Here is a 12,654-nt window from a genome sequence, read left to right on the forward strand (position 1 = left end):
TGATGTGTAAGTTGGATGGTGGAAGATTGTTGAGATCCATCACCACAACTTGTGTGTGTGTGTGTGTGTGTTTATAGATATGTATGGTCATCTGAAGGTCTTTTATATATATGTGTTCTCGAAAGAAGATGAGTGTAGATTTGATGGATCGAACAGAGGCTTTGGTGGAGGTTCATCTGATCCAAAAGGTTCAGAGATGCCCGATGTCATGAGAGATTGACGTTTGTGGGCATCAACCGCTGCCATCAACCACAAGAAATCTACTCATCGTTGAAATCTCTTGCTGCAATTTCCACAGAAGTCGATCCAAGCAAGGAGAAACAGGCAAAAGAAAGAGGAAACCCGATCGGAAAAGGCATAAAGAATGTCACGGTCATGAATTAATAAGCTATGTATTCATCACTGTGAATGAAGCTAATGATCCCAACCTACTCATTCTATCGAAGACTCTTCACTGAGAAACTTCCACAAGATGTAGAGTCAAATTTCTGGTGCTGTGGTTTTTTGGCTTCATGATGTTCTTTCCGGTGGACTTTGAATGTTATTAGGAACCTTAGCTAACATGCAAGAGTCATTTATTTCGGTGTCGCACTCAAGATGTTGACTTTGAATGCTATTAGGAACAAAAGTCACCAAAGGAAGGGATACAAAGAAAAGGACGATATTCCTATGGGCTCAGCCATCACCAACGATAAACCCACCTTGTAAGAAATCTTGATGCCGCAGTACTGTTGTTTGTGGACCCTCGAGATATGGATATCACTTGTATGTTTATCTGCGATGGAGAATGTCTCTGGAATTTTGGCTTCTTCAAAAAGAGTAGGAAACAAGAAATAAGCACATCTCTTTCTTTCAGAAAAAAGAGTAACTTTTGATGCGAACACAAGAACAAGCTGAGACTTATGCCCGTGTCACTGTGATACTCGAAAGGTAGAAGAAGACTTAGGCGTCTTTTAAAGGCATGTTTTTATATATTTTCACTTTAGAACATCAGCAATATTCTTTTTTTCTTGTTCTGTCTGAAGAACTCCTTTCTGCCTCGTGTTATATATCACATAATTTTAGCGGGAGTTATGTGAATAATGTGCCTTTTAATTTCAGGAAATCGAGATATATTGCATTAGCCTTTTATAGGGGAAAATTGGGTTTATATATATATTGCTTTAACATAGAATCATTAGTCCATCCCTTTTACCTGAACAGAGGAACGCATGCATTATCATCGATAAAAATGATATATGGTGATTTGCTGATGTACGTACAAGTTCATCAGAAACTGCAACATTGACTTTGAGAAATTAAGATAGCTGTTCTTCTGCCTTATTCCAGTTAAATAGCTGCATGCTTCTGCCTACGAAAACCTGCTCAGGGATATATCTGAGATTGAGGAAGTCTTATTTTATTGCTTTCCATTAGTTTGAAGCACAGAATGGATTGCTCAAACAACTGTGCCAACTTTCTAAAATCTATTATGTCGTTGCAGCAGTTGAGGATTTGCATCATTAAATAAACTGTCATTCACTTGTTTACGTAGACTCAAACTTCGTCTCCATATATATGATGCTGTTCAAGATCTTATTCCATTCTACATGGTGATACTACCAGGAGATCATGAAATCTTAGGACTTATGCCCACAGAACATACAGTTTATCTCTCTCTCTCTCTCTCTCTACATATATATATGTATATATATATATATATAGTTTTCGCTTCATCGTCGAACTTGAAGCTGAACATGATGAAAGATATGAGATCCAAATGTTCCTTCTTTCTCAGCAATAGTTACATTTGAAATGGACATTGCAAACTGCAGATCACCTGGCTTTGTCGATCGATCCGATCAGTCGTCGAAAATGATCGACGTCGCATTGGATTCTTAGGATCCCCTGGTGACGGTAACCAAACTCCTGAGCGCTCATGTCGAGCAACGTCGCCATCCATGGATCCTGGAAGAGCCTCAGGGGCACCACAAACCTCTCCACTGCTCCGTCGATATTCATCCCGACGAGGACTGGGACATGCCCTCTTGGGACGTCAGCCTCCTTCACGCGGCGGCCGGCAGAGGTGCTGAGCCGTTCGTACATGGCGGAGGCCTTCTTCTCTTTTCTTCTCCAAAACATAGCGAGTCCTTGGTGAAGCCAGAGCTTGGAGGCTGAGCTTGGCATATAAAGGAGGCACCAAGAGCTACCCACTGATGTTGACCTTGTATGAAACGAGGAGTCGGGGGGTAGGATAGTCGTTGAAGCCGGTGGAGCCTTGACCATCTTGGAGACCACCAATGTCTGTTCTTATCAAAAGGGTTGATCATGTTATGTGATCTGCACATCTAGAACACACATCGGTTGGATACTCATGGATTCATATACCGAGAACAATAAAAACTTCGATCCCACAAGATGTGGTGCGGCTGGAGTTAACGCATTCTTTATTCTGACTTGCCGGAAAATAAGAACACGTTCTTTATCATGTAGGATGTCCTACCCACCGTGTGTGTCAAACTGAGAATAAAAGTCGGCGTCAAACTTACGTTCAACATTGGAGGAGAGGAATAATATTACTACTCAGAACTTCTTTGACAGATTCCGTCATATAGCTTTTACTCCATCATTTAAAACAGTTTAAATTAATTAATTCGACATCTACCTTGGGTCGGGTTCTTGGGCAAGGATGGCCGGCCATGACTGGGCTGGACGCATCCTCTTGCACCACGAACCTGTGGGGGTCAAGCGTATCCTTGTCGTCTTCTACTCCATGTTAGATACAGATCTTTTGTCCTCGATCTGGATTTTAGCATCATTACATCTCGCTTCTCTCTCTCTCTCTCTCACACACAGACACACACAACGCTTCTCTCTCTCTCACACACACACAGACACAGACACACATACATTGCCTGATCTGAGAGAAATGGTGAGTTCAGGTGAACATGAAGGTAACCAAAGGTTTCCATCATTCAGATCCATGGGCCATTCACAAAAGTTCCAAGAAAGTAAGTATGAATGACTAGGAGAAGTTTCTTGAATCAGCAACAGTGGCCCTTACAGTCTTCCATGTGATGCTGACAAATTACACTGCACATGAGTGATGAAGCATCTTTCATTATCGATGTTGCCTGCCCTCCTGCTGCTTGTCTGCATGCGGCAGCGACTTGGCGGACGACTGTGTAAGCTGTTGACTGCTGATGAACAGTACATCACCGATCGTTCCTACCACTTGATCGTTGGAAGCTTCTCAAGTATTTATTATATGTACATATCTAATCTTGCGAGAATGAACAAAAGATCCACCCATGGATCACCATATCTGTTCGGATCGTCGTTCATCCTGTTGTTTCGTCATCTTCCGCACTGGACGCTGGTGCATGGGCTCCACACTTCACGTGATCGTCGTCGAATTTATAATGGTCCAATCTATGAGCTCGAGTCTATTGTACGTCCCGCTGAATGGTCCAATCTCCATGATCTTGCTCTTGTTTTCTTGTCCTTTTGCTGAATCGACATTATTTGCAGCCCACAGGAATTGGAAGGAAAGTTGATTGTTTCGGTAAGCTCCATCGCAGATTGATGTTCGCGTGTTTATATATAGAATGACTCGTCCTCGTTAACATAATCGTCCAGCCTTTTAATTATTTACGATCCATGCATGAGAACTCAGTTGCACCTTCCAGTTAGGGTTTCTTTTCGCAGCGGAAACACATCGAAGGAGAAGGTGCAAGAACACATCCACCTCGTCCCTCCATTACCAATAACAAAAGGCATACAGATCGCGATACCAACATCGAAAGCTCCTCAGACGTTGAGACCTTCCGCAACGAGACACTGTTGCAGGATTCTATCGAAAAGTCGGTGACCTTTCCATGTATTCGATGCTTGTTATAGTTTAGATAATCTCGCCTTCACGAAGTCAGATATATACGAGACAGGGCAATGTAGGTGGAAGGTTGCCATCATGCCTACTCATGTACCCGATCAGTCCACGTTGAAGGGGGCAAATATAACATGAGAGGACACCATGTTTGGGCATAAATTATATCGGCAGTTCATATCAGACTGTCCCTCTTGTCTTGTTACTCGATTAAAGATGGAGACATCCATCGTGCGACGATCATGTATGAACCTGAGAACCGAAAGGATGATCACCGGCCATCTGTTGCTTTTTATTCTATCCTTCACAGTTGAGTTCTTATTCCTTCTCGAAAGCAGAACCGACGAAGTCTGGAATTTCCAGAACCAAGTAAAATCTCGATTACCGTGTAGTTGTGAAGGGAAAAGCTGTACGAAGGAACTCATAGAGCGAACAAATAGTTTAAGATTCGCGTTAGTAGCTTACAGGTTATTATCATTCAGCTGACGCAGATATGATACGAACCCTTATGGCTGTGGTAGCTTTTTATCTCATATAATCTCATTCTGTCGCAGTCTACCGCACTAAAATCCGACATTATCTTCTCGGTGGCACGGCCCATTAGCCAACTAGTTGGATGACACTTCTCTAAACTATACTTTTTGGTATCCTATCAAGCACTCTTGTCATGTACTAGAAAAACTAATGAACGACAAGGCATCACAGGTGAAGCGTCAACTTCTATGTAGTTTGTTTAACCAAGTCACATTAGTAGTAGCTTAGGACTACACTTCATCTTGTTTGGCAAGAAATCACTCGCACTCTTCGCGAGCACTAAGATTCAAAGCTCTAGTTTTGACCACTGACTTGCAACGGTAAGAACAAGACGTAAAGGTTCCTGGAGCTGCTGCCAGGTTCTCCCACGCCTTGTTGCCTTGTGTGCAAGTTGTTGGTCATGCGCTCGTTTCCATGACTTCGAAAGATGTGAAAAAGGAGAACAAAAGGGAGGGAGAGAGGAGGTACTGCCCGTGATCCGGAATGTACGTAGGACCATGAAAGCTTTGACGGTTTTCAAATGCGATAAAGCTGAGAGGCCGTGACAGTTGGTCGGATATGTGCGTATCCTGCACACTGTGATGACCACTTTGTCTCAGAAGATGGGTGTCGTTTGGTCCCACGCTGACCTGTACAATATCCGACCTACTACTGACGAGCGATTCCCGGTGGCGACGGAGCCCAGCGGAGGGACTTATCGCGCTGCCGGTACGCGAGACGGGTAAATCTGGGATGCGGGGGAAACTGCTAATAGCACCGCTCGCTTCTACACGGGGTAGTTGCTGTGTGGTGGCGGTGTTGGAATCTTACGCTCACCCGCTTTGAATGGGCCTTCCTACTTTTGAGCGAGCATCTAAGCCGGCGGCGAAAGATAGAGACGACGAATCTCCCGACGTGGCCATCTCTTATTAGCCCATTTGATTAACAAGGTTTAGGTGGCGGACGAGGGGGATGATATAGGGGATCGGGGGACCGCATCCACCGGTGGCCGTCACGTGCGATCAAATGACGCTCCACACGTGCGAGATGAGACGGCCGACACAGCCGATACCGGGACCAACTGCTCCGGCGGAACTCCTCCTCCAAACGCATTTTCACCCGAAAAGACGTTCAGCGTCTGACGCCGTTCTTACCATTTTGAGAATGTTCCGCAGGGACACCGGAACTGTAATCACGGGTGCAGCTCGAGTGAGGGGAGCAAAGAGACGCCGGCGGGGTTGCGCGCCATCAAGGCCGTCCGAAGCGTCGCAACTCCCCATGAATAAGTCCGACTACGACGAGGGTCAGGAACGGGTACAGGGGCGGGTTAACGGAGGACGGCGGCGTACGGGTGGGTCCCAGAGAGAGAGAGAGAGAGGAGGAGGGGTCCATCTTCAGACCGCAAACGCGCGGTGGAATTCCACGTCCGCAGATCGGCGCCGGGACCGCCTCCAAGTCCGTTACCCGTTTTTTCCCGCGACTGAGATGACGAAAATAGGCATGGGTTAGGAGAGCGTCACCGTCGTCGTGTAACAGACCCGCGGCTGCAGTGACCCCCAAAGACACGTTGCGAGCATCACTGGCAGTGACAGCCACAAGCTTCACGCGCACGCAGTTCGGTGGGGAGGCGCGGCTCCGAAAGCTATCGATTCCCTACCGTTTGGTGCACCGTGCATCGTTCATGCAGTGCGCGCAGCAGCAGATTTTGGATCGCGCACGCATAAGAACCGGAATCATGTTATAAGGTAGGCACCGCGCATTTCTGTGCAGCAACAGCTAGCCGTCACCACCGGCGACACGCACGCAAGCATGAAGAAGCCATCCCTGCTCGTTTGCTTGCGTCCGGCAATTAAGACACTGCATGAACATGCGGCCGACACGGACATCTCGGGGTGACGGATCCCCTCTAACTGTCGATCTATATAATCTGTGTGTGTGTGTATATATATACACGATGATCACGCACCATTTGTGATGACAGAGAGGGGTGATTTGGTCGATGCATATCGTTGGTGCGGGTGTTCGGAATGCGCGCCGTAAATATCGTAACGCGAGGGGTGGGCCCCCGCGAGCTGCCCGTGACCGGACGCCTTTCACGGATGCCGTACAAATGGGACTACGGAAGGAGGAACCACCGAGACGATAAATACCGTCTCGACCTCTCGCGGCCGAGTGATCCTCACCGTCAAGACTTTGTAGGCGGCCGCATCAAGGTTCACGTGGACGGCGATCGTGCCGTTTCCGAGTCCTTTGCTGGTCGGCTACCAACAGCGGATCGCTCGATCTCTACCGCTGTACCTGCCAAGTACTCCTTACGTGTACCTCTCCGTAGTATAAATCATTTATTTATCGGGGAAAAAAGTAGAAATTAGTTGTTGTTATTATTAATATTATACTGAAAAATAACTAATATAAATAACCAAGAGAAGCCCCCCCGTTCGCTCTCACGCTCTCCGCGTTTCTTGCTCGCGTCTCTCCTCCTTGTCGCTCTTCTCCGACCCTTGTACTCCTAGATCGCTGCTCTGCTGGTGTTTGTGCGGGTCTGGTTCCTTGAGGAGGGATGAAGCGGCTGATCCGGCGGCTGTCGAGGGTGGCGGACTCGTCGCTCTATTGTCCGCTGCAGACCGCGAAGGGGGGCCAGCGGGCGTCCAAGGGGGAGGAGCGGCTGCGGCGGCAAGTGCCGGAGGGGCACGTGCCGGTGTGCGTCGGGGAGGAGATGGAGCGGTTCGCTGTCCCGGCGGAGCTCCTCGGTCGGCCGGCCTTCCTCGAGCTGCTCCGCCGCTCCGCCCAGGAGTACGGCTACGAGCAGCGCGGCGTCCTCCGGATCCCCTGCCCAGTCTCACTCTTCCGTCGCCTCCTCCTCCTCTCCTCCTACTCTTCCTCCGGCGCCGCCGCAGTCGCTGATCCCGCCCTGGAAGAGCTCTTCCGCTCCCTCCCCGACGACGACCGGTCGCCCGCCGCTTCATCGACCTGAGTATCACGCCCGTTACCGCCTCTTTTCCCATTTTGCCCTTCTCGGTGTTTAAGTATGCTGCCAGCGCCTATGGCGTAGAAGAGGGGCAGTTCAGGGATTTAATATTTCCCTCGCCCTTTATTATTATTATTTTTTGCTTTTTAAAGAGAGTATTTAATTTAGTGGAGTGAGGAAGTTATGGGACTTTCAAATACGTGCAGCTTTGAGCTAATGTATTTTTTTTTTTTCTTGGCTAATGACAATGCTATTTCATTATCATATTACGGCATGCGATGCGTTCAGATGTCCTTCCTTCATATAATAATATATATATATATATATACTAAAAATATGGATGCATGTGGTTGCATTTGTGTTAGTTTATTAAGGGTATCCGAAACGATCAGAAACAATTTGTTTGGGTCAATCATAGTAGTTATATATATATGTATATATATATATATTGTCATGTCATACGATCATACAACATCTGAATTTTCTTTTATTTATCACGATCGTTGCTGCGATAGAGAACATATGAAGTAGTATGGATTCACGAAGCTTCCTCCAGCTGCTGTACTGGCTTTGGAAACCAAGGAATCTCATCAAATCAATAGGTTGTATCAGCTGTCGTTGCTGTGCGAGAAAGCTCAGTGATGTGTAGTTTGCTTGTAGCTGCTACTTGCTCACGGGACTGCATCAGCAAATCATCAGTTCACCGTTGTTTATGGTGGATGGCTGAATCTACTATCGGTTTGTATGATACTGCGAGATGAGAGTCGAAGTGTGTCCCAACGACTGTAGGTTATTAATCTACTGCTGCTTTTTCTACTTATCGATTGAGAATCCACCGCACCCTTAATCCTCTCCATTCTGGCCTCCGTCTGGTGCAGTCAGAGAGACTTTAGTGACAAAGCTTGATGTGCTCTTCCTTTATTAATAAGTGTGTCCATGTGCTCTTCCTCGGAACACAGATGCCAACTCTTTCTGAACTGTGCATTTCTATGCCTCAATCATTCACGCTTTTCCTAGTCATTCTTGATGCTTCACCTTCGAACAGCTAATGAAGTTGTTGTTTCTTACCGGAGCATCGTAGAATCTCAGAAGACCCGGAGAAGATCTGTTAATACAAAAATACTACCTTCAACAAGTACAATTTTCAAGTGCAAGATTCAAGATACAAAAATATTATTAGCTGCTTATTCACTTGTAGTCCTTTGCGCGGCGGGCATGATCTTGGCACACGGTCCTCTCTTCCGTTCTCGGTGAAATGAAAACAGCACAAACTGAGGAACTTCAATCCTTCTTTTCCCGGGATATCTCTGAGAAGCTATTCCAGGCAGATCTCAGGTCTGCATGCAGCAAAGAGTAGTCAGCAAAAAACACCATATATGTTCATAAATATAATAATTTGCATCTCGCTGTGCTTTCTGACATGAGGTCGTCGTCGTCGTGTACCATTCATGGCTCATGATTTCTAACCAAGTGATGTCAAACTTTGTCCAGGAAGCCTATCTTTTTCTTTTATGCAGGAGTTCTCAGAAGAAGCCTCTGATATGATTTGTATTTTTGGTGGTGGTGGTGCGCCGGATGCAGCCAAGTTCAATGAGCTTCTGGGCTTTGGCCATGCGTCATCAGCCTGTTTTGCGAATGTGAGGTGATTCAATCATTCTTCCGCTGGAATAGCCCATGCGAATGAAGTCTGAAGAGGTGGCTGGCTTGGTATTGTGATGTTTCTATCTGTAGATAATACTAGCCTACTTTGACCGTTGACCGTATCTAATGGTTCGGTAAGCCGTTCCCTGATTCGAGTCAACCGAGGTTACAACAAGATGTTTCGACCAATAGCACGCTGCCACGGAAGCCGCCGGGGCAACAGCGACAGGTGATCCGGCGGGAACGGATAGGCCTGTGAGATGTTGAGTAGCTCCCACGGCGCTCATTCTGGTCCACCGAACTCCCGCTCCCAACACGGAAGAGTGACGTGGCCGAGACTTCGATTACGGATTTAAATACGGGCTTAGATTGATCTAACTCGGTGGAATGGATATGACCGACGACACATACTCCACCATTACATCAGCAAATCTGGGAATCCAATTCGTACCCGGAACTCGGAGTCCCAGGTTCATCCGCCTCCGTGGTATCCACTCACCGGGTCTCCCCTCATCTCTATCCATGCGCTTGTGTCCTCAGGATCCCCTGTTCCGTGATGCCCGGAGAGCAACCAGGTTCTTTACATCAAGTAAAACGAGCTGGACCCCGCCGCGTCGGTCACACCATTGCCGTTGTATTCGAGGTGATGGCTGTCTCCTGTTCCCGGTGCTTCAGAGAGGATCCTAAGCCTCTTTCGATATATATGCTACACGGTCTTTCTCGGTTATCTTCGCGATCCGAATCCAAATTCGATAACCGAGGGGCGAGCACGAGAGAGGAAGAGGGAGATCGAGAGTGATGAGAAAGGAGGCTACGGAGAACTTCAAGCTGGTGGGCTTCACCCGCTTCGTCCGGGCCAACCCCCGCAGCGACCGCTTCCCCGTTCTTGGCTTCCACCACGTCGAATTCTGGGCCGCCGACGCCACCAACTCTGCCGGCCGCTTCTCCTTCGGCCTCGGGATGCCCCTCGCCGCACGCTCCGATCTCTCCACCGGTAATCCCTTCTTCGCCTCCTACCTCCTCCGCTCCGCTTCCCTCCGCTTCCTCTTCTCCGCCCCCTATGGCGGGCCGGCCGCAGCTGACGCCGCCGCTAACGCTGCCACCCCCTCCCCCATCCCCTCCTTCGACGCCGACCGTGCCCGTCGCTTCTCCGTCGACCACGGACTTGCGGTCCGAGCCATCGCCGTCGAGGTCGCTGACGCTGCCGAAGCCTTCCGCATCAGCGTCGCCCACGGCGCTCGCCCCTCCTTCCCCCCGGCCGACCTCGGCGAGGGGTTCGCGCTCGCCGAGGTCGAGCTGTACGGCGACGTAGTCCTTCGCTACGTTAGCCGCCCGAAGCCCCCACCGTTCCCCTCCGAAGCCCACCAAACCCCCATAAAGGTCCCAGCTTTCCTACCTGGATTCGAGGATATTGACGAGTCCGAGACTTGTTCATTCACCTACGGCATCCGGCGGCTTGACCATGCCGTCGGGAACGTCCCCGAACTCGCGCCAGCGGTGCGCTACATTGCTGGGTTCACTGGCTTCCACGAATTCGCGGAGTTCACGGCGGACGACGTAGGCACGGCGGAGAGCGGGCTGAACTCCGTCGTCCTCGCGAACAACGAGGAGACGGTGCTGGTGCCGCTGAACGAGCCGGTCCATGGGACCAAGAGGCGGAGCCAAATCCAGACTTATTTGGATCACAACGGCGGCGCCGGCGTGCAGCACCTGGCGCTGGCCAGCGACGACGTGCTGAAGACCTTGAGGGAGATGAGGGCGCGGTCGGGGATGGGAGGGTTCGACTTCATGCCACCACCGCCACCAAACTACTACCAGGGGGTGCGTCGGAGAGCCGGCGACGTGCTCACCGAGGAACAGATCAAGGAGTGTCAGGAATTGGGTGTTTTGGTGGACAGGGATGATCAAGGAGTGCTGCTACAAATCTTCACCAAGCCAGTCGGCGACAGGTATGTGATCAGGAGCCCTGGTTCTCTGCTTTCTTGCAGATCATTACATTTGATGGTGATTGCTTGGGTTCCATATCCACTCGAGCGTTTGTCTTAATTCTCCATCAACTGATTCTTTAATAGCTATGATCGGGTAACTGTGTTCGAAGCTTTCCGTGAGTCCCCTGTTCCTCGTGAACATGCCCACACCTTTCTTCGCCTTTTGGCTGAGAGCACATGCAGACATGTCCATAAAAACTCTTAAGAGGCATGTCCACAAATATTCACAAGGCAATGCCTGCTTGCCTTAAAAAATGTTGATAGGTCAAGAATATTTCTGCCGGTAGTCCCAATTCACTGCCTTAAAAAATAAGAGATGGTTCAAAATCTGATAGGATATTTGATGGTATCGATAAATTCGCAGTCACTGTCTTCATATAAATATTCTGAGCACAACCAGGGAATGGCTGCTGTTCTAGTTGTGTCTTGCCCAACAAGGGGTAGAATCCACATTTGATACCTTCGACCCTAGCCTCGAACGATAAACTACTTTGTGCATCTATAAGCACATTTGGAGTTTGCAGATCGCCTGCTTAAATTTATACAAGTCCTGTTGTCAATCTTATGTTGTGTATGTTAGGTTGTCCGTTCCTATCATACACAGCCTTGTTCAAATAAGGCCTGGGTCATTTTCCAGGGCCTGAATTAACTTTGTTCTTACCGAAAGATTTCCCGTAATGAATCAAGGCCATGCTGATTTTTCATCCAATCTCAACTGAAATCTGTAATTTTTTTCATGCTCGAGTGCAAAGGAGTTAACCAATAATAATCTCTGCTTTTGTGGCAGAGAGAACAAACTATCTAAATTCATAGGAGTTCTAAGCCACACTGAATCGGTGTTTTTTTTTTGTTACCGTTTTCTTTTGGCGACTGATCAAAAGATGGAGGAAGTAGTTTTCCTTCTAAAGCGAATAGGAATTAGACATACGAAATTGGAATTGGAAGGACAATTATATGTGTTGAGAGTGGATCATCTGTGTGGGGTTCTTGTTAGTAATTGTTATTATTATTTTTCAAGTCTTTACACCATAACATCCCTACTGCTATGGTTTTATTAGAAAAAAAGTTTTCTTGTTTTCTCCCTCCTGTTGATCATGGATAGGAGCAGCTAAATTGGGCTTAGGCTGTGTATCACAAAATATGCATCGCTTTGTGGTAATCTAACTTTTAATTTTTTTTATGCAGACCGACGATATTTATAGAGATAATTCAGAGGATTGGATGTATGGTGAAGGACAAGGAAGGAAAAGAGTATCAGAAGGGCGGGTGCGGAGGATTTGGGAAGGGCAACTTCTCCGAGCTTTTCAAGTCCATCGAGGAGTACGAGAAATCCCTCGAAGCCAAGCAAGCAACGACAGTTCCAAGTGCCTAACAATAGCGAACGTATAGATCGTCTCAAGTAACAGAAATAATAAAGCAGAATAGCACCCGATCGAATCTCTCTTGGTACCATTTGCTGGCTTTTATTTGTTGATGATCAAGAAGCATGATATTGTCTTGAGTTTGTTAAATGAGACATTTAACCTGATGTTTACCGATTGACATTCCCATCTCTCTAGTATGAATCACTTGAGATTTGCAAATGTTGGAGGCAAAAAGGTTTGCCCTTTGGTTCCGATGACATCTAGAGAAGAGAGACACCGAGAAGATTATGTATCTGCTTGTGAGCTCCTCACGCT

At 47.7% G+C, this 12,654-nt stretch overlaps 2 protein-coding genes across 2 annotated transcripts; both read left to right on the plus strand.

Annotated features, from left to right (window-relative positions):
- The first annotated feature begins 6,820 nt into the window (after positions 1-6,820).
- Positions 6,821-7,610, plus strand: LOC103999506 (auxin-responsive protein SAUR71). Its single transcript, XM_009421268.3, has one exon. It carries the CDS (start codon positions 6,939-6,941, stop codon positions 7,350-7,352), a length of 414 nt encoding a protein of 137 aa, XP_009419543.2. The 5' UTR covers positions 6,821-6,938; the 3' UTR covers positions 7,353-7,610.
- Positions 7,611-9,700: 2,090 nt separating this feature from the next.
- Positions 9,701-12,558, plus strand: LOC135623868 (4-hydroxyphenylpyruvate dioxygenase-like). Its single transcript, XM_065127312.1, has 2 exons — positions 9,701-10,936; positions 12,161-12,558. Exons 1-2 carry the CDS (start codon positions 9,786-9,788, stop codon positions 12,345-12,347), a joined length of 1,338 nt encoding a protein of 445 aa, XP_064983384.1. The 5' UTR covers positions 9,701-9,785; the 3' UTR covers positions 12,348-12,558.
- Positions 12,559-12,654: the final 96 nt, after the last annotated feature.

Source organism: Musa acuminata, chromosome BXJ2-9 (genome assembly GCF_036884655.1).
Source record: "Musa acuminata AAA Group cultivar baxijiao chromosome BXJ2-9, Cavendish_Baxijiao_AAA, whole genome shotgun sequence".
Lineage (NCBI taxonomy): Eukaryota > Viridiplantae > Streptophyta > Magnoliopsida > Zingiberales > Musaceae > Musa > Musa acuminata.